The sequence below is a fragment of the Meriones unguiculatus genome, chromosome 17 (genome assembly GCF_030254825.1).
Source record: "Meriones unguiculatus strain TT.TT164.6M chromosome 17, Bangor_MerUng_6.1, whole genome shotgun sequence".
Classification (NCBI taxonomy): domain Eukaryota; kingdom Metazoa; phylum Chordata; class Mammalia; order Rodentia; family Muridae; genus Meriones; species Meriones unguiculatus.
Genome location: NC_083364.1, coordinates 29,544,761 through 29,567,852, shown reverse-complemented (window position 1 = coordinate 29,567,852; position 23,092 = coordinate 29,544,761). Strand labels below are relative to the sequence as shown.

The 23,092-nt window shown below is 40.5% G+C and overlaps 1 protein-coding gene across 1 annotated transcript in view; it reads right to left on the bottom strand.

Moving 5' to 3' along the window:
• Tprg1 (tumor protein p63 regulated 1) overlaps window positions 1-23,092 on the bottom strand; it is a 130,104-nt gene that overhangs the window by 1,957 nt on the left and 105,055 nt on the right. The window contains exon 5 of the mRNA XM_021659201.2: window positions 7,674-7,827. Within this exon, the coding sequence (XP_021514876.1) occupies window positions 7,674-7,827 (154 nt within the window). The remainder of the gene's footprint in view (window positions 1-7,673; window positions 7,828-23,092) is intronic.

The window sequence follows — 23,092 nt, the reverse complement described above, 5'->3', positions numbered from 1 at the left end:
CTGACCACCTGGCATTGGATAATCTATGTGGGAGCTGGTCCCTGGAGGAAACAGAGTCCCCCCTCTCTCTGCATCCATTGACCATTTCAAGCAAGCCAAGACCTTTGGAATTTCCCTTTATCCATGTCAGCATGTCAACTGATACCATTATGGATGTCTTGTTGAGGGAGCCACGTATTCTTGGTTTACACACTCACATACACACTTTAAATTCTGAAAAATTCAGGCATATGTATTTCCTATCATGTTTGAAAGACACCATCTAGAAGCAGGCATCCTGGGGTACTGGCTCATACCATCTTTCTTCTCTTCCCCAGTGTTCCCTGAGCCCTAGGTGTATGGTTTGTGTTGCAGATGTATAAACTGAGATTGAGCATCCCTAGGACACTTATTCTCTCCATTTTGGCCAGTTGTGAATCTCTGTAAAAGTCTCCACCTGTTCCAAAAAGAAGCTTCTTTGATGAGAAATGGAAACTACGCTGTGTGTGCTTTAAGGATAAGGACTTATAATACAGTTACAAATCACTCTTTTGAAAGCAAAAAGATACTGTTATTAATAATGTTTGTGTAAGAGGAGACTTTGGGCTGGAGGCGAGTAGTTGTAAAGGAAAATTCAAGCCACGCAGGTAAACCGCTTCAATCTCTTTACCCAAACCAGTGTGATATTTTTATTCCTTTCATTATACTTAGTTTAGAGTCATATTACTTTAAAAGGAGATTTATTAATTGAAAACATTGAACTGCTATCTAACTTGTACTGTCCATAATTCAATCCACAAAGTTTTGTAGTTTTCACTTTTCTTTTATGTTTGAAAACCAGGTTCAAGCCTCCCACTTCCATAACGCCTCCCTGCATATACCCAGTTAAAAATATTCTTTTCTTCTGGGACTGGAGAGAGATCCTGACTCAGCACTTGGGATGATTTAATGCTCTTGGAAGGTTCGGTTCCCATCACCCACATGGTGGCTCACAACCATCTGTAACTCCAGTTGCATGAAATCTGACACCCACTTCTGGCATCCAGCAGCTCTGTGATATGCAGAGATGTGAGTAAAACACTCACACACTACTAGTGGTGGCGGTGGTAGTAAATGGTAAATTTTGTTGCATTGTACTGATACATCCACTCAAATTTATTAACCGGACTTCTAAGCAGAGTTTCAAGTGTAGCGTTTACATAGTAAGCCATTGTGAGGCTATTAGAATTTGGAAATCAAATACATTTTTTTTCCTATGGGGGAGAGAATATCTTTTACATTTTAAGTATAGAGCATACTCTGTAATCCCTGTCCCTCAGACACCTCTAGAATTGCTAGGTACACAAGAAGTCTCTATTCATTCTGACATCCATTCCCATCCTATCTACACGCAACCCTTCCCTCTGAAAACACACACACACACAACCACACACACACAAACACACACCCTCTCTCTTTAAATTTCATACAAAATGAACTGAACCATTAAGAATTTTTCATATAGCTTTGTAACATGTAGCTTTGTGTCATGTTTCCTTTGCTTAAAATGCCGTCTCTTGCCATATCTTGAGAATTTTGGACCAACTAAAAGGAGACATAGCTAAATATCCTTTAGTGATCAAAAGTCCCTTCTTTTTAATATGTAGGCTAGTGCATTCTGCAATGCCAATACTTAGGAGACCCAGATCAAGAGGATAAAGAGTCCAAGGGCAGCCTGAGCTATGTAGCAAGATCCTGACTCATTAAAAAAAAAAAGTCTCACTGAACTACAGGACATACAGCTTCACAATATATGTAGCATTAAGTACTGTGGGATTAGAAAGATGTTAAGGTATATAAAAGGTACCCAGCAGCTGAATGTCCTTGGGTAAATTATTAAGCTTTCCTGAGTTTCATATTCTCGTTTCCTGAAAATTATTACACTGATAATATAAAATTTACAGGCAAAGTATGTGAGAGAGAAAGAGAGAGAGAGACAGAGAGAGGGAAAAAAAGAATACCTATGTGCCCATATGTCACAGTAGGGGCCACGGGAGCACAGTGAGATATGGTTGGGATTCAAAATCGTTGCAAAAACCATTAAGAAGTTTGTCTTGTTTAAACAATAAATGTTAGATCTTTTATCTCCATTACCATCATCATCAAAAAAATAAAAATAAATCATAGTCTCCTAAAAGGTGAAACAATCAATCTCAACATTTCCATTTGCCATGACCGTGATCACGAATGCCTTCTTAGAGATCATTGTCAAACTAGATTACTCAAGACTTCCTCAGCTCTCATTGTAAGCATCATTTCTTAAGAATCCCCTGTGGTCTCGGAATCTAAGTGCTGGAAAGAAAATATTGACACTATTTCATACTCAACGCACTGCACTTCATTAGATACACTCCATTCCCAGCCACGTCTGGAACACTCTCAAAGAGGGTAGGCATGCTTACAGAGACAAGCTGCTCCTTAAAGGAGTGGCAGACAAAAGGCCACGTCCCCAAGCTGGTTCCTGAGCATTTCAAGCACCTGAGCTCAATCTCTGTGACAAGAACGCTGTGTCATCTGATATGAATGCCACCAGCCACATACTTTTGTCTAAAAGCTTTTACACACCCACCTCTGTCCCCTGCTTTTATTTCTGTCTCAAAAACAGAGGGTCAAGTTTTAACAACTCCAGTTACACAGGGGCTGTGTTGGTTGGGGCGAAGCACAGCAGTGTTCCTGGGGGAGGAGGTGCAGTATTCTTGACTTTACAGCAATTATTTACCAGCTGAGTGCCTGGGCCCCTGCTTGCTTCAGGTGTTGTCTGCCAGCAGTTCCCACCTAGAATCTCAGTTTTCTTTATTACAACCATCACTTGCTTCCTGTTTATACTGGGCAAAGAGACCAGGTTTCATCCTGCAGACCTGCATTCCTGAGCTCAGCAGGTTTTCCAGGCCTGCAGGCCACAGGTTTTCAACCTTTCTCTGTAGAGGGAGCCCCTCCAGGCACGGATGAAGAGCAAATTGTCCAACGCTGAAGATGTGAAACCACTTGGCAATTTCCAATGCTGGTCAAAATGTGTGTTGTTCATGCACATTTTACCTGGAATTGTTTTGTGTGGAGGCTGTAACCGAGGGTAACTTTGTGTATGAAGACAACACAGAGAATGGGATGAGTTTCTTTTCTATACAAGAAGTTTCCAATCATTCTGACCTACATTCTCATCAGATTCACCCCAACTCTTTGCTCTGAAGACTACACACACACACACACACACACACACACACACACACACAGCATTACATGTACACATGCAAAGAAGCCCTGTAGGTTTATACCAAGTTCCATCAATATTAGTAACTGTTAAGGTGTGGGTGTATATTTATTAATGTATAGCCTTAGTTTGTTCACTTAATCCCTGTGCTTAAGTGCCCTGACTTTTAACATGAAGATACTGACTCCTACCTCACAGATTTTTATAAGTTGATTTGCATGACAATATCACACTCTAAGCAATAAAGATAAAGTAAAATGATATAGTCACATGAGATTATTTTTGTGTACTATGCAAGTATGTTCAGTGCAAAATAATCTAGTATCTTATGTTTTGTGAGCAGTGCAGAGCATGGCACATGTGCAGGTTTCAAAGGATTTTGAGGTGGGCAAATATGAGGAACTTCTGGAAAGAAGCCTTTTGAGCTCCGTGTTTGCCAGACCCAGAAGTGACCTACCTTTGCTGTGATGGTAACAGGGGTTACCAAGTTTTTTTTACAACCCATTATAGAAATGTTATTAGGAGACAATGGTTAGAGATAGTATAAATTTGAACTTGGACACCTGTGTCTATGCACACTTCTTTCTCAAGTGCATCCCTAAGCAACTACCCCCGTCTCTCTGCCCTGTTATAATGTCACCTCAGCTGAATTATCTATCTCCAGTTCAACTTTCTCTTTAGTAGTTCAGACCTAACTTCTAAGCTGCCTGACTCTTCCGTGGATGCTTCGAGCATAACATCTCATAAGCTAAACTGACCTCTCCCATTCATGGTTATCTCCATTCAAGTTAGTGTAACTACCATCTAACTACCCAGGAGCTACTGCATCCTAGGTTCTCTACCATTTTCTATATCATATGGGCTTTTGATTAACTTCCTGCTGAGTAATTAAAATTTTCCCTACTCCCTACTATCACTCTTAACTTACTTGGTCTCTTATTTCTATTATCTAAGTCATTATATATACACATCAGGGAAATTCCTAAGATCACACATGAGCTGAAATACCTTCAGTCTTTTTCACTGGAACCAAACTTCTGTTTCAGTCAGTTGGTTTCCATTTTTAAATCTTTTCCTATTTGCCTGCCTCTTCTGTCAAATACTACCTTTCACATTGCTCAAATATTATCTCATTTTTATTTGTATCCTTAGCAACAATTCTACCTGTAGTCTGTGAATGCCAGAAAAGGTTCTGTGAAGAAAGGGATTCTGAGTCAAATGCTCTTGGAAAGAATAAGTTTAATCTTGTTTAATAATAGGTTGGTTCATTAGCTTGTAAATTATTTGAACATTTTGACTATGTGTAACTCAACTTTAGTCTCTCTCCCCTGTGTGTGACACAATGTTGAATTGCTTCCCGAATTTGATTTAGCATTTCTCCCATTTCCCTTTTCTGCCTATTTTATCAATAAGAGAATATGAGAAAATATCTCAATCCTTTTTTTTAAATCTCATATTACATGAAAATAGTCACATAACCAGTATTCAAGATTCACCAAAGTAGCCCTTTCCAAATCTCCTCTCTGTGTTAGTACAGTAAAGCCTCACTAACTCAGTGCTGGATAAAGCCCTAATTACATATAATATTATGACATATGAACCACTAACAAAAAGAAGCGAAGACCTAGATCAAAGACTTATCCTCTCACACTCCATATGGTGTCCATTTGCTTTCCCAGAGGGCTTCATTTGGGGATAATTTTAAGTAAGACTTGACTTTAGCAAATGAAAGTTTCAGGCTGGTGCCAGGAACAACAACCAAAAGATTCTGGACTCCAGAATAGTTTAAGAGGAAATGATCTTGCAATGGTCTTTCTGACAACGACCTAAACTCATTCTTCTAGGTTGTGCCCTATGGCACGTCCCCTTTGGTCATTGTCCACTTTCATCCCTTGAAAAAACCTCTTACTCCACCCCTCTGAAAGAAATTCTATTTTCTGTACACTCACAGAAAGAAAAAAAATCTTAAAATCAACACACTTAACAGAGCTATAAAGTAATATGATTGACTAAAAATCAAACAAACAACTAATATTCAAAATGTTTATATAGCTGTGCATGCACTTCATATACACACATGCACAAACACACACACACACAGAGAGAGAGAGAGAGAGCTCTAGTGCTAATGCAATACTCTAATCTCCCATCTACATACATACTTAAGCAATGATTCAAACTCCCTTCAATATTTTACTTTCATATTCTTTGAAAAAATGTATTTGATTACATCTGTATGTAACAGACTAAAACAAAGTCCTATTTCTCTGTAGCACATAGAACATATTCCTTAATCATTCATTATGAACTTCTTCCAGCAAAGGACATTTTGAAATAAGTAGGTACTGCCTCAGGTACAAGGAATAAGAGAAGGCTTGTCCCAGGAAGTAAAATATGTAATAACTAAGTCAGTTAGTGTTTATATTGGCTAATAATAAAATTCAACTCCTAATACAAAAATGTATATCATTTTAATGATTATAAGACAGTTTTTCTTCAAAGAAAGGAAATGCCCTTGAGAAAATTCATTATTGGGCTCTTTAGTCTAGATTAACAGGCATCTTAATATATGTCTTGCATTGCTACTCATAGTAACAGTGAAAAGCAGAGGCTGCAGGAGGGTGTGAACTGAAGAGGAGGGGAAGATGAGGTGGAGGCTCTAGATTCCCTCAGCAAGTCTGCTCTTACAGTCTGCTGTGGTGGAGACATTAGAGCTCTGCTCTTGGTTTTCATGTTGTTTTGTTCCATTGGCTCTAGGTGGTAAAGAGTCAGCTTGGCAGCTGAGATTGATGCTTTGGCTGAGGGATTGTGAACCAGGTAGCATATGAAATGTGGCAACATGAGCCCTGAACTAATTCAGTGCCTGCAGTAGTTGGGTCAACCATGAAACCCTGAACCCCTGCATGAATCCCAAGAACACCACTAACTTCTCCTTGGAGTAGAAAGGGCTGAAGCCAATTTATCTCTATGTCATGGGAACGTAAGACTCCATCTAGCTTCTTCTCACAGACATGGTGCCTCAAGAGCTTGTGCAGGAAGGTGCTTACCAATTTATTCACTTATACCACGCAAATTTACTTTCACAAATGTGTTTAATAATGCAAGAATTTTAATGTCCCATTAACAGGACTCTAGATTCAAACAACCAAGTTTTAAATTTATACTAAATGGGTTATTATATATTAAAGTAAAAGACAGATGTCAAGGTAAACATGAAAAAAGAAAAGGCCACAAATTCTCAGTCTATATGCTCAAACTGATATGGGTATTTGGTTTTGTGAAAATAGTTTGATTTGTCACTGAATCTTGAATTTCAATTCTGTTTTACTTCCTAGCTACGTAGAGTGTCCCTGAACTTCAGTTATCTGGAATTGATAATATAACAGAAGGAGGGACTATCTCTGTCACTGAAGAGTTAAAAATCTGAAAGGATGAGAATTGAAGGTAAAAACAAAACAAAACAAAACAAAAACACACTGCATTGTGCTTTTTGGAGCATTTAAACATGTTATCCATTTGAGTGGATAGCAGTCCACGAGATGATCAGCAGGAAGAGTAGTATCAGCACATTCCCTCTACAGATGGGATCACCAAGACCTTCCCATGAAAAGAAAGGACCTCATATTGTATCTTCACAGAGCCAGTATGACAAAACATACTTCACACGATTCCATATTTTTCCCCAGGATACAACAATTATGATGTACAGACAAAGTCACAATCACCCTCTTGCAATAAGTATGGCCAAGGCAAATATAAGTAGTCCAGTTTTTATAATATTCTTTGAGAAGATAGCAAAAGAGCAGGGGCACATTGTGGTTACACAAATATAATATATAAATGGTATCTATGAAATAGCTATACTGTTCATGTAAGTGTCTAAAGAGGCATTACATTTCTTTTTTGTGCATTTTTTATTTTATTTTTATTTTTATTATTAGTTACATTTTATTCTCTCTATCCCAGATATATCCCGCTCCCTCATTCCCTCCCAGTCCCACCCTCCCTCTCTCATCTCCTCCCTGCCCCTTTCCAAGTCCACTGCTTAGGGAGAACCTCCTCCCCTTTCACCTGACCCTGTTTTATCAGGTATCTTTAGGACTGGCTGCAAAGTCCTCCTCTGTGGCCTAGCAGGACTGCTCTTCCCTTTGGGGGGGGGGAGGTCAAAGAGCCTGCCACTGAGTTCCTGTCAGAAATAGTCCCTGTTCCTCTTACTATGGGAAACCAATTGGTTACTGAGCTACTAGCATAGGCTACATCTGAGCAGAGGTTCTAGGTTATATCCATGCATGGTCCTTGGTGGAGTGTCAGTCTCAGAAAAGACCCCTGGAGGCATTACATTTCTATCAGAATGTCAGTTTGCCTCTTAGCAGTTTTTAAGATATAACATCTCCTAGAAGCACACAGCTTCGCCAACAGAGCTAAGATTTGACAAGGAACTACCTACCTTGCAGATCTCAAGGAACTTCTCACTGGTGTCTTTCATAGGGTGTTCAGTGAAGGTAGCATAGGGAACCTCAGTAGACCACGGGTTCCATCGCGACAGTAGAGACTGCCCCTCGGTGCTCCCCCAGCAAATCCTAAGGCCTTCTCCTGATCTCCTAGGGGGAGGAGATTCTTATTAGATTTAACATTTCTGTTAGATAAATCAGCAAGAGAAATGTGGCAAAGGACTGTAACCCTCCAATTTCTACTGAGGTGAGTGGCTTACCTTAAACCAAACTGTTAAGGAATATAGGAGGAAAAAGAGTGGACTTGATTTCAAACAGCATAGGTAACAAGGCTGTTAAGTATCCACAGGGAAATGTTAGCCTCATGCTAAGGACAGCAGCCAGAGCTGGAAATACAGGCCCTGGCCTGATGATGAGGTTATGATGAAAACAAGTAAGAAAGAGGGGCCAAACAATGGGACATAGACAAGCACATTAAAGATGGGAGACAAAGAAAGGAGATGATGAGAAGCCACCGTTTAAAGTATTAGTAGTATTTCATTTTATGTGCAGTCGTGTTTTCTGTGGATGTGTATCTGTGTAAGAGTGTTTCATCCTCTGGAACTGGAGTTACAGACAGTTGTGAGTTGTCATGTGGGTGCTGGGAATTGAACCTGGGCCCTCAGGAAGAACAGCCAGTGCTCTTAACTTCTGAGCCATCTCTCCATCCCCGAGAAGGCATCATTTAAACAGAGCAGTAAACAGAAGGAAGAACTAAGAAAAAACATACGATCTGTCAAATGATAGGACATCTATGCCTTTTGAGAGACACAAGGACCATTCAAACTCCTCACCTTCCTAAGTCAGCCACTCCTCTCTTGCATCTCCTGGTCCTCTGTTCCCTACACAAAGTCTACCTGATAAAGGTGCAGCGTGGGTCTCACCGATATTTATGGACACCCTGCCTGCTTCTCCTCCTAAACTCACCTGATTCCTAATGTGCAGAAAGAAGCCATTGTCTGATCTAACCTAGGCCTGGTATCAGCTGAATCCAAATGCAAAGTAAGGGAAATTCGAAAGGGAATATGAGGCAGGAAGTCATGGCAGAGGGGTGTGTCATTAGTGAAAAGAACTGTCACGTTCCTAGCGTCTGCTTTTCAGAGTGTCCAACAGAATTCAGGGTTTATGATTTCAACCGGCTCAGGATGCAGAGAGGTGCCTGGAGGTTAAGCCAAGCTCAGGGCTCTGCATTCAACAAGCCTTAGAACCAGGTTGGCTGTAATTCTAAGCAACTCCATGAAGCATCCTGAGCCCTCAGCTCATTTCTTCTAGAAATTCAATCCTGGGATTTTGAAATTGAGAAACCAGAGCTTAATTGTGGTGCCTTCAAAATGCTGTCACTTCCTGTATTAAGGAAGGATTCCTTTGGGAATATCATGTGGTTTCTGAATGTTTATTCACTCAGAGGTGAGTGTAAACAGTCTCACATATACACAGCCCCACCATCATGCGGCTGATCCCAAGCTGTGTCTTAGGGAAAAAAAAGAAAGGCACCTGGCACAGCCCACTGCCCAGTTCTTAGGTATTTAATGATTGTGTTTGAAAGCTGAAACTCAACATTTTTATACTTAATCCTTTGCCCCAAAAGTATAAGAGAAAAAATTAAAAAAAAAAAAGAGAGGAAAGTAAAAATAAGCAAGCCTCTGAAGTTCCCTTCTCAGATGGTGTACTGATTCTGGTCATACCCTTGTCTTTTTCCCATTTTGGGGGTATTTTTTTCTGTTCCAGCAATAAAAGCAAACTTTATGAATACATGCTTGCTCATTTGTGGAGCATTATTCTGGCTTGAGCCAATTAAAACAACTTTCACAATGCAATTATTTACTGCTTTGTATGTCAATTTATGCACCAAGTGCTATTTTGTTTATCCAAAAGAGATGGAAAAAAAAAATCTGTCAAGATAGCTTCCCTAACAAGTACACTTGTTTTTTTATGCAAGGAAGCCTTGAATGAAAGTCAAGATAAAATTCAAAATCGATATTTTTGTTACATATCTGACCATTTCAACCATGGCAATGACCTTTCCCAGAGCTTTAGAATCTGTTATGGAATTGGGAAGAAATATAAAATTGAGTATCCACTCCAATGGCAGCATTTAAGGTAAGGCTTGTTAGTCCCTGGATCTGGCAGTGATGGGAAAGGAGTGTGATTAGCGTCTACTGTACCAAATTCCCAAATAATTAATAAAGATATTATGTAGGGGAAAAAAGTCTTTGGTTGTCTTCTCTTCTGTTAAACGTCTTTGGGACAATTATGGTGACTATACATACATTTATAGCCAGAAATGTTCCACGCAGCAGTAACTTATGCTCATAGAGAAAATATTTAAAAAAAAAAAAAGGAGAATAAAGTGCAATGAGCAAAATGTCATTAGTGTAGCATGGACAAATCAATTTTCCTTTCTGAATCTCATTATAAATTAGAATCTGAATTTGTTTCTCTTCCCGAACCTTCTGAATATGTTTGTACATTCGATAAAACTTCTGTGACCACCACGTCAATTCTTTAGTCTTTCAGGGTTTGTGACATTTAGTTTAGTCAGTAACTGGGAGCTACATAGAAGCCATGGGCATGTCATAAATACTAGTTAGTTTATAACCAGCCAGAGCCACAGTCTTAGGGCTCAGATGCTCTCCCCCAGCACCCTGTTTACCACCCATCCACAAACATACATGCATAAAGATATACACATACAGAAATAAAAAAATAAATCTTTTCTTAAAGGATAGATGAAAATGTTTTGTATGCCTCATGGCATTATCCAATTGTCACATATTCAAAGCTTGATACATGCTTTATATTTTATTTAATCTAGACATTAGTGTGTTTGAGAAAACTTGAGAAGCACACACTAATTATAGGAAACAAGGAACAGACTTAATTAGGTTATCGAGTCAAGAACTGCTAGTGAAGAGAACAAAGAGGAGGAAGAAATCTTCAGCACACAGGCAGTCTCGAGGTGTTTTGTGTTTGTCAAAGCCACTGATCCATTTTGTCTACCTGACTGTGCCTCCAGAATGCTTCCCATGTGCTCTGGCTGCTTTCTAAGTCATGGTGTAATGTGGTGATTCTCAGTCTTCCTAAGCTGCAATGCTTTAATACAGTTCTGCATGTTGTGGTGACCCCAACTGTAAGATGATTTCCATTTTGCACATTGTTATGAATCAGAATACACACACACACACACACACACACACACACACACACACACACATATATAATATATATATATATGTAGAAGCCTGGCAGAAGTGAAAGATTCTTGTTGAAACTTCTTTTCTTTCTGCTTTCTATCCTCTAGATTTCCATAGTTCTGGAAGTAAGAAAGCAGATGTGGTCTTTTTCCAGGTAAGCATTAAAGTCTCACAGAAACTGGCCAAAATAGCAACAGTTTCAAATGAGAGTAGGTCTCTCCAGGAGAGACCTTGGTGCAAAGTTTGTGATAATAGATTTTAGGATAGTAGACATCTTAAGTTAGAAGGAAATTTCCAGGATGGCTTCCATCTCTCTCTCTCTTTCTCTCTCTCTTTCTCTCTCTTACACAAATATACATGCATATTAAGAACTGGAATTTTCAAAGGCTTCAGTTCCTTTTATACCCATGTTAATTATCTGTTTTACTCAGTGACTCAGAATTCTAAAATACAGTCATTGGTAGGAGAGAGAGCCTAGACAATTACAAATTTCAGCCACCGCAGCAAACTGGGTTTACCTTCTATAGTAACAAAGCAAGGGCACTCTGAAGAAGGGAGTCTATAACGAAGGAATTACTCAGATGAGCCCAGAGGACCCTGGGCACTGAGAAGTATGCTTTAAGCACAAAAAGTAACTCCAAGCTGAATGAGAAAAACATCTCTTTAATCACAAGCTTTATAAGACAGGAGCTAGTCTTTTCAGGGAGGCCTCTTCTACCTCTTTGTGAACTAGGAAACAGGCACGATCAGTGCCTTCTCTGGTTTAAATCTGTTCATTCCATGAGTTTTTCTTTCTTGGGGGAGAATCCATGAATTACTTTGCATAGGACAAAACGGCCGACTTCTCAAGTCCTGCTCTTCTACCTCTTGGCCTCCCAAAATTCTCTGCTAAGGCGTGAGCTGAAGGCTGCTCCCCAGAACGAGAAATGGCAGCTCCCATTATTACCTCGTCAGCTGCCCCTCCTTTCCACTCATCTCAGATCTCAAAAGCTGCGCCACAGAATTAAAAACATAGCTTGAGGCACTGAATGGAGATTTATGAGGAAGCACAGATATTAACTCTTACTCTAAACGCAGGGCGTGTGCTTGTAAGTACTGGTGAGCAAACACAGGGAGGCCACAGGAGGGGTGGGGGCAGGAGAGACCAGTTCAGAACAGCACAGCTTATTTTCTTCCTGTCTCCTTTTTCCTACCTTACAGATTTCACTGCTGAAAGGCGGATCTTCTAGGCCCATGAAACGTTAGTCCCTTGCTTATTTAATCTGGACAAAAGCAGGGGCCGAATTGGCATCGTGGTGGGTATTCAAGTCTCCGTTGCTCATTGAATGACCTCAGATGAAATATTTTCCATTACAAGAACCCAAAAGACGCTGGCACGGAGTCAGACAACAAGATTTGCAGAATGTGTTTACATTCTCTCAGTGTCCCTAGGCTGTTCCAAGCCCATAGGCAGGTGCTGCCTTTATCTACTCTCTTTGCTCACCTGGCTCTCTCCCAGAAGTTTCCAGGGCCTTGGGCTCTGTGAGATTAACCATTTACTGGCAAGGGTAACCAGGAAAGTCTGTAGGTTATGCTACTGGAGGGAGAGGAAGTGATGAAGGCAGAAGAACTGCAGCCATCTGTCATAAGCAGTCTCGCAGGCGTTGTGGTTCCACAGTAAAGACCCTTCAGGGAACCCTGGATCTGACTGGATGACTCGAACCCTTAACTTCTCTCCAGGTGTCCATCCATAAAACCAGGCAAATGATGGTAAATTACCTCTTCAGCCTGGGATTCTGTCTTCTTTTTCCCTTCTAAAACAGGATTTGTGCCGAAAGTCCAAATTTTGTATCTCAGTCGCCAAACAAAAAGTCAAACAAAAATGGCTCCTTCTTGACTGACTGTAAAAAGGCCTCAGGCAGTTGCTCAAGTTCTGACCTGAAGGCATACAGACCTCAAGGTATTAAATGAAAATCACAAATCAAAGAAAGTGTAGTGACTAGTTAGAAAAAAGATGACCAAAGGGGCTGTGGCTCTCCCAGGCTGCTTGTCTTTATGCAGGTTACCAATTCGCCTTAGAACTGTGTTTGACCAGTCAAGCCCATGGTTGGGGAGGAGAAGTCTAAGGTCCACATCAAGGGTCTACCCCATGTTTTTATGACTCATGGTGTTAAAATGTACATATCAATGAGAGTGTCAAATTACCTTGTTAATGGAATACTACATTTTAAGATAATAAGCTCTCCAGGCTGGCAATCGATTAAACTGCAATTCAATCTAACAGTAGCTATCTTTATAGCTTGGCCCTGGGTACATTTCTGAATCACCTTCTTTTTTTGGGGGGGTAGGGTGTATTTTTTATATTTTATGTTTTACTCACTTTGCATCCTTGTTGTAGCTCCATCCCTTCTCCCCTCCCAGTCCTATCCTTCCCCTCTCCCTCTCCTTTCCCTCAGAAAGACGGACTTCCTTTCCCATCCACCCCAGCTCATCAAGTTGCATCAGGACTGAGCATGTCCTCTTCCCCTGTGGCCTGACAAGGCAGTCCCTCCAGAGGGAAATGACCTAAAAGGTGGCAAGTGAGTGTGTGCCTGCTGTAGTCCCTACTTCTCTTGCTAGAAGACCCACATGAGGCCATAGCTGCCCATTTGCTACATCTTTGTAGGGGGCCTAGGTCTCCTTATAGGATAATGGTAACTCTAGATTAGATCATCTCCAGAGGAATTCTAATCAAGAACACTTCTGACCCACCACTTCTGCCTACTTTTGGGTATTGCTTAAGTGACACGTAAGTACTTCATTTTTTCCCCTTCTTCAGAACTTCTGTGAATAGATTACTTAGAAGGAAGTTATTCTAAAATCTCCCAGTTATTTTCTTAGATGATGCTAAAAATAACAAATTCCTCAATTACCTAATAAAGGTTGTCCCAATCCCCACATGTTTTGGCCAAGAAGGGATTTGCTGTCCATCATTTATGTCATATTACCCTTGACCCCTTAATGCTGCTGAAACATAGACTGGACTCTGTAAGGCTCCCCTGATTAGACTCAAGGCTCTCACAGGATCTGTATGTTTTCCAGCACTTCCCTCCATGAAGGCCACTGCCAACCGCTGAGAGGGAGGTGATTCCTCCAGAAGCTACGGGATGCTAAGTTTGTTGTTTGAGCATCAGCTATCTCTCGTAATGCCATCCAACTGCCATTTCTTGCTGTTACCAACATGCTGCTGACTGGTGTTTCTCTTCTAGCTTGATGTTTCTAGACTATTAACATGGAATAGCTACTATTACTAACTGGATCACAGGCAAATGATGAAATAAAATATCCCTCTTTTCAGGCCATTTTCTCTAATTGAAATGCACCAGTCTCACAGGAAAAAGGTGAGTTTCACTGGTGCCATGTAAGTGGAGAGCTTATTCCTATGCGACTGATGCTATGAGAGAAAACTTGTAATTCTTTTAGACCTGAGCATTTAAATGGGTTATTTAGAGTCTGTACCAGTAGTGCTGGCATTAAAAATGATGACTGGGATTAGAGGTAATTCAGATGGCAAAGTGCTTCATGCTGAAAGCATGAAAACCTGACTTTGGATTCCCTAGTCCCCACCAAAAAAGCTGAGCATGGTCACATGAATCTGTAATCCTAGAGCCATGATGACGGAGACAGGAGGATCCCTGGAGCTTGTTGGCTGTCTAGTCTTCCCCAATCAGTAAGCTCCAGGTTCACTGGAAGACTCTCAAAAATTAAAGTGAAATGTGATAAAGGAAGATAGCTGATATCAGTCTCTGGCTTTCACAAGCTTGAGCACACACATGGCACCCATCCACAAATATATCCACAGGCACACACCACACAGATACAGGCAGACACACACACATGCACACACACACACACACACACACATCTTTCTACTGATGAAACTGACATGAAATTTTAGAGTCATACACTTAGAGTCATAGTCTGGCAGACACTGACATTGTCGTTTCCTGACCAACAAGCCTGGTATTCTGGAATGTCTTCCAGTGGTTTAAAGAGCTGTTCCCATAATATTTAGCTGTTACTTAAAGTAGAATTTCACATCTGCTAACCTATCTTCATAATAACAAGAGAGATTTCTCTGAATTATAGAGAAATGGGAATTTAGAGAAGGGAGCAAACTTTTACAATGCAACGTGTGAAAGAATGAAAGTCATTCATTACCTTTTATACTGATCATAACTTTATACCAAATCCTAGGTAAATAATCTGAAAGCCTCATAGCTTCCAAGAAACTCATAGTAGCCTTTATAAAGTAGGTGACCTCTTGTTTGGTGGTTGACAAACAGGAAGACAAAAAAAAAAAAAAAGAAAGAAAGAAAGAAACAGTGATTTTAAAAATATTACATGAAGTTCATTGAAGATAAAGGAACCCATCAAAGCTATATAAGAAAAAAAATGTATCATGAGCTATGATTTGTGTCTTTATGGAATACTATTTATTTCCAATTGGGATACTTTTGAACAAACTGTTGGAAGGAGGCAGGCCAGAAGAACTCAAGAAGTCTGTAGACTGTAGACATTGTGATGGGAATTTAGGGGGGTTGAGCAAGACTAATGGAGCCTAATCCTAACATGGTAGCCTCAGTGGGGAGTGGTTTAATTAACTGAGGAAACTTGTCTCTGGCTGCCAAACTCAAAACTGTAGAACGAAGAGGCATTGTGTTTCCAGAGGTGAGTGGGAAACACCGCCAAGCCAGATGTCCTCCTTGGTCCTTAGCCATGAGTAGGGCTGAATTTTGCCTTCTCTCAGCTTCCTGCTTCACGTCATCAAGGAGGATAAAGGAGAAGCAGACAGAGCATAGCATTAAAGTGTGAGTGGTAGCAGTGGTGATTGAGAGAGCAAGAAACAGAAGACTAACCAATTAAAAGGCACATAACAAGCTAAGTAGAAAGCTTTTTTAAAAAATAAGGACAGTGATAACTTTTCTCTAAGGCATACTGTATGAATTAAAATACAAAGTTTTGAGCTTCATTTGCTGAAGAACACGTATTCTATATTTGCTAGGTAGATTGTGCTGTGGAGAACGCAAAACGTCTTTACATGCTTGTGAAACTGCTAATACCTCAAAGATGGACTGTATGAAACACTTAAGACACAGAGCTATTCTAATTAAGGCCTGATTTTTCTGAGGGTAAAGTGTCATTCACTTCATCTTTCAGTCCATATCTCTGAACTGAGTCTGCTCACTATTGCAAGTGGTAACGAACAACGGGATCCTTGCAGGAGAGGTTATCCATGCCCAGCAATATTTAGAGCACAGGTCTGGCGATGGACTATATCTGAGGTGATGGAAAGCAAGGACACTTACGGGGACCTGTAGCCGGTGTGGTCAGGGCTAGTCCTTCTACTTGCTCACTGGAAAGCAAGCTTGCCTGGCCATCACAGCTACTTGTTAGGCCACTGCCCTGGCACTGAACCTGAGACACAGAAAATCATTTTTAAAACTACTAGAAAGTTGGCAGTCTTGGTATAACTAGGGCATGGTTTTTCTTCATTTGGAAAGTCTTACTCCAAAGAGTCTCTGTTGTTTTAGCGTGGAGATAATAACTTGCAGGTTTAGGAAATAAGCATCATCCTGAGGCAAAGACTGTCAGGCAAGAGAGTAACACCATCTCTACATCTAAGTGGAAGCCCGCAAGGTTTCCAGTCTCTAGTCTACACAGAATGAAACTGAGGCCCATAGCTTCCCAGCAGCAAGTGTTGGAACTAACACAAAAATTAAGATTCCACAGCTGCTAATAACCCCATGGTCTCCATGGCCAAACAAGACAATGAAGAATGGACCACCCATCCCAACAAAGTTTTCGCCCCCCACAAGAAGATGAAATCAGTAGGCTGGTGCCCAGTCTTATTGATAGCCATTCTTCTCCTGAACCCAACCTAACATCTGCTTTTAAAAAAGTACTAATTAATACTTTTTAAAAAGTACTAATTAATACTTTTAAAAAGTACTAATTTTTTAAGTACTTAAAGTTAAAACTCTTGATTCAACTAGGGCATTATTTCTCTTCATTTATTCTTACTCTATAGGGTCTATATTGTTTTAGTGTGGAAATAGTAACTTGCATGATTAAGAAATCATAAAGCAAAGACTAACCACCAACTCAGATTAATTCAGATTAAGCCCAGGGCCATCCAGTTGTCCATGAGATCCAGAAATGACCTTCCTGGCCTAAAGTTCAAGACCTGGAGTTCTGGGTGGTTGTGAGCTACAATGTGAGTATTGAGAACCAAATCCAGCTATTCTACAAGAACAGCAAGTACTCTGAAACTCTGAGCTATGACTCTATCCCATCACCTCTAACTTATAACACAAGTATAGTCTACACTCAACATTTTCCCTTTGGTTACAGTCAAAAAGAGTCATGCTAGCTGTCTTGTAAAACTGTGATTAACAGCCTGTTCTTTCCCCTCCAAAACAATTGCATTCCACCAAACACAGATGAGATTCAGTCAGCAAGCAACACACCCACCCACTCACCCCCACCCCTGCGCCTCCCAGCTTTTCATGAAGTACTCAGGTAGAATGAAAGAAAAGCTATGGCTTAGAGGATACAGATGACATTACTACATTAGACATTACTACAATATACGTTTCTATACAACCTTTGAGAAGCCACTCTAGACTCACACTCCACTTTCACATCTATCTGTTTAGCTGACCTGTATGTAGAGTGCTGGCCAACTTTCAAGCTAGGTTTGAAGTATTCTTTAGCAGAACTGAAAATTAAACATGAAGTAAATGAGAACTCCGTGTTCTCCTGCTAGCTTCCCCCCCCAAAAAAAACCCTAACTGTTCAGAAATGTATAGCGTATAAAGAGGAGGAAGAAAGTGAATAAAAAAAATACTAAGCTATGTACAAAAAAATTCAAGAAATTCTAGACATTTCCTGAAATTGAAATGATTCACTCACATTCCATAGCATATATTTGCTTTGGGGAAAAGGAGACAAAGATTGCTGAGGCTTTTGATGTATCACTGTGCTACGATGGTATTGCCTTGGGCATCTGAGTTTGAGCCTTTATTGTTTGTCTTGACCACTGAGCTTTGCATTTCTTCCCAGGTTCATAACAACAGAGTGGAAACAGAGTTGGGTCCTCTTGAGTACTTTTTCCAGTTCCAGTGTCTCTTTCTCACTATGGCAGGGTTTGCCATCATGAATTAGAGAGAACTATCAGCGTATGTGTTTATACTCCTTTGTTTTTAAAAATACTCCCCAAAAGAACACTTCTTAGTCATCCTTCAGGACTAACTATATATCTAATGACAGCAAAATCTTCTCATGGACAGAGAGAACTATCAAAGAGCTCACGCAAGCCTGGAAAGTTGATGCAGGGACTTTAGGGCAGGGAATTTTGGAGTCTCTAGAGAGCAGAGCACAGTGCAGAGCAGCGATTCTCAAGCTGTGGGTCACAACCATCTGAAAACACACTTATCACCTGGTCTTAGGGACTGAGACACTAGATAGTAGCAAAATTACAGTTATGAAGTAGCAATACAAATTTATGGTTGGGGGTTCCTAAGTCCATAGGAAAAATATGACCCACAAATAGAGGGCCACTGGTCTAGAGTAATATTGAGTGACTTCAATATGCATTGAAATCGTTCAAGACCTGTTGAACTTTAGATTCTTATTCAATTGATCCAAAGCAGGGGCTGAAGTTCCTGGATCTGTACATTTAAGTTTCTAGGCATCCTGTTGCTACTGGACCTAAGAACAAATAGCTGGATGGAGCAATTTAGGATTAGGATTTGACAATATCCTTGACCTCAAAGACAACTCAAGTAAGAGAAAAGCAGTGTTGTGTGAAATGCGGGCCTAGAACATGTTTTCATTGCACAGTGAAAGTCATTATGGGTTCTACCTGACTTCAGGACAGAAATCTATGCAGAATAAGGCTGGAGAAATGATTTGTGGTTAAAGTCAGTCTAAAACTCACAATCTAGATAAGCATCCTACCATAAAAAGTACCGAACCTAATCTCTTCTCTAATTAATTTGTCATTAAGAAAACAAACTAGTTGTGTGTTTGAAAATCACTTAAAAGCTAAACTGAAATAATTGTTTGTGGTAGAGTCTCCTCTACATTCAGGTGTATATGTGTGTGTGTGCAAATGTACTTGCACATATATGTGTATGAGTGTGTCTATATGCATGGGAGTTTGTGCCCGTGTATGTATGGATGTGTGTGAACGTGTGTGGGAGTGGATGTGTCTCTGTGTGTGTCTCTCTGTGTGTCTCTGTGTGTCTCTCTCTGTGTGTGTAACTTACTTATTTTAGAAAACACCAGTCAAAACAAACACCTCAGCATTTCAACTCCTCCTCATTCAAGATGGAAAAATTCCCTGGCCAGCCAGGCTCTTCTTGTCTGTGTGTGTTTCCGTTCTCCAATGTCCTTATTAAGATACGTGATTAAGAAAGGAAAACAGTACTCTGACAGTGAGCCCATCACTGGGGCCATGCCATGGCAACCTCCCCCTTCTTCTGTAGGCAGAAAACCTTCTCCTTAGCCAACATCAACAGTCATTGTGCTGGTGACTTACCACGCTGAGGCTCACCTGGAGTTCACCCTCAAATAACAGTTTCTAACTTCTGTTTTTCCTACTCCCAGATGGGATTTCTTACAGCAAAAAGTAAGTGTGACAGCAACAGGGGGTGGAGGGGTGGGGATTTTTTGGGTCTCTGTCACACCTGCTGCTGCTAAGAACATTGCAAAAAGTTGAGTTTTCTAATTGACTTTGGGAGGCATTAGGCATGGAAAATGTACCTCATCGTTTAATTCCACATTTGGCAGCTGATCTTTCATAAAGAAGCTTTTGATCAGAAACTATAAGGCAGAACAAACAAACCATCCTGATGACTTATTTAGGCTAAGTGCTCAAGGCAAAAGCAAAAGCACCGTATGTGTAACGTCTTGGGAAGACAGGCACTCAGTTACTATTGTGAAGGGCACCAGCATTTTAGAAATGTCCTGAAACTGAGAGGTGGGATCTCCATCGGGTTCACAAGTACATGCTGTGGTCAAAGCTTTAGAAATATCTTACATGTCCAAAGATCACCTAATGCTATCACTAAAAAATGAAAACAAATAAGCCATCTTTTCATGTCACCAGGAAGTGGCAGAACAATTCAATGTCTGGCAAATTAATCTATGTGCATTGTAAATGTCATCTAAGTGTAAGAGCCAAGAAGGCAGTACTTGAGCATGTTTGTTAATTAATCCTACATCATGCCAAAAGCAGACGGGTACCCTTGAGAGGGCTTGATCATTTACATTTCAAGTCACCAGAACATACTTTGAATACAAATGAAGCCTTCTCACACCACGTCTCACATATTTTTTTACAGAAAGCAGAGACTAATAATGAGTTTAGAATATCAAAGCAAGCCCTTCACAAAAGTGTATTGCTCAAAGACGCCAAGACCTTTTTTTGTTTGTTTGTTTGTTTTTAACTGAGGAGCACAACAGAGTTCAGGACAAGTAAGTGCTGAATTCAATAATAAAACAGGCTCTCACTTACAGGTACAAAGACAAAGCCATAGAAAAGACAAAAAATTGCTGACCGGTAGCTCACCAACTGTCTTATTCAACAAAATGTACTGAATGGGACTATGCACAAAATACTAGTCTAGATAGCGTTCACCCTAGGTGAATTCTATGTTCAGGTTGATCAGCATCTATTAGGAAAGGCCATCTTTAGAAAGACAGAAGGAAATAAGCTGCAAGAGAAGAAACTAATGAATGCTGTACGTGGAAGACTTGACCAGACAATCCCGAAAGAACTCGCCATTAATTTGAATGTTAAAGGATAAGACGTGTCAAAGATAATGAGAATGCTACCTACCACTGATAGGACAGATTATAAAACAATATATGAGACCTATTACTGAGATTTCCTAAATGGGAAAAAAAATGAGTTTTTTTTTTCTTAAGTTTGAAATACTTAATAACCAGCACCTTCCAACCCCACCCCAGCCTCAAGCAACTGGAGTAGTATACAAAGTGGAGTGGCAGAGAAAAGCAAGCATTCATGTTCTGCACGGATGCATTGTATTTACAGACAGCAAAAGTTCCGAGGTGAGTAATGGCCTAAAATGGTAAAGGCACATGGTGCCTATTTATCAGCTTGGTGCTTTATGATCACCGTCTACACATCTCATAGCAATTTATGAAGCAAACATTATTTTCTATATTTAACAAAGAGATTAAAGTTCACAGAGTCTACTTTAAGTTGCTGAAGTATTTATTGTCTTTGGTCTGCTCCACCTCAAGTCTTATATTTCGCCCTCAGGAAATATAATTTATCATGTGTCTAGAGGGATAAGGAGTTGGGTGCTAGCAGTAGGGTGTGGTGCCTGTAGCTATATTTCCAAGCCAAACTTCCTATAAGAGTCTTGTAGAGTGCAAAACATTTCAATGATGTCAAGTTATCATTCCAGATCAATCTTTTGGTCATTTTCTTCCAATGCCAAACTGTCTTCTCTGTCATTCTCAGAACATAAACTTCATCTTAAAATTCATACCAATACTCCAAAGACATCCATCTGGTGAGAAAAGAAAACTGATAGAGATATTCTCCAGTTCCCTGCATCCTATCTCTTTCTTCTTCAAATCCTGTACAGTATAATCAGAAGAAATTGTAAAGTTTTATACAAAAGCTATTGAATGTTATAGCATGGCTTAAACTGACAGAATAAATCAACCAAAAGGTTGATCTTTAACCTAGGGTGTTAAAGATGGATCTAAGCAAGATGTCTGGTCCTGTAACATTATTTTACAAACAACAAAGGAAAAGGGAAGACTTTTACTGAGGATAGAGAGATGAACTTGATCATGAATTTGAATTATGAAGATCAAGTGGCAGAACTTGACAGGCAGGGTAGATTTTAAAAAGTATAAACCAAGGAAGATCAGAGAGCAACCTCTATGTGGACTGTGAGGACCTGGATTGGGAACATGGTGGTAACACAAAGGACAGACTTCAGAGTCAAGACAACAGGAACTTAATCATCGGCTGGGACTATCCTTGAAAAGCCACACCATGGGCTCTTCTCTCTGACCCTGGAGCATTCACTCTTAGACAGCAAGAAAGAAGACAGCAGGGCCCTAACTAGAGCAGACCCTGCTGGGTATCTCAGTGAGGAAAGGGGAGCCACACTTGACATACAAGCTTCCTGTCTTGTCTTTCCTTTCCCACCTGTCTCTGCCAAACCCCTCCAGGGTGAGAGAGCGGTTAATTTATCCAAGGTCCAGGTCAGGAAGCCTTCAATTTGAAGTTCAACAGAAAGGAAGACAGTGGCTTGCCCCTCAGGGCATGTTGCCTCCAGTTTGTGGAGGTAGAGATAGGAGCCGAGGGCCTTCCCTTCTTAACAGACCCAGCCTAGGACTTCCTGGATTTGACAGTGAACATCAGCATCACTGCTAGAGCAGCCCGCCCATTCCCTCACTTGTAACCTGGGGAACAACAAAACGCATAAATGGGTGGTACACAATCTCTCCCCACGATCGGGCATCTCATTGTCAGCTCTAAAGAAAAGGAATTCCTAATGAATGACATAAGCCAATTACAGAGGCCCTAGACTGAGACCAGTTCTGAAACAGAGGCTTCAGTTCCTACCAGTGGAGTGGTCTGAACAAGGCCAAGATGAGCAGATGGGGGAACCAGAAACACTTGCATCTCAGCCTGTCCTGGAATACAGCCTCGGTACAAAGCAAAGACCCTCTTCTTTGTCTCCTGCTTTCCTGGATCACCCCCAGGCTAAACAGTGCTTTGCAGCCTCCCTCCTAGGATAATCTAAACAAGTGTCTCTGTTTGTTGCCATGCAGCATTTCATTTAGAAGCATGTAAACACTGGTCATCAAAGGACACCTGGCAAAGAACTGAGAACTGGGGATAATATGCCAGCTCAAAGGCTTTGCTAAGATGCATTTGCAAGTTTGTATGGTTGATTCCACATAGAATCTAGAGGCAATACATAAACTTCTCTAGCTCCCACTTTCTAGAGTGCTGACACTGCTTCTAAGATCTGTTATAGGCCACAGTCCTTACAGTGCATTGCTGCTGTATAATGCCCTCACAAACCGAAGGGCTGTGAATTCTTGATGTTATTTCCTTTTGAGAGATTTATTTCTGTGCTTGTGTACGAGTGCTTTGCCCACAT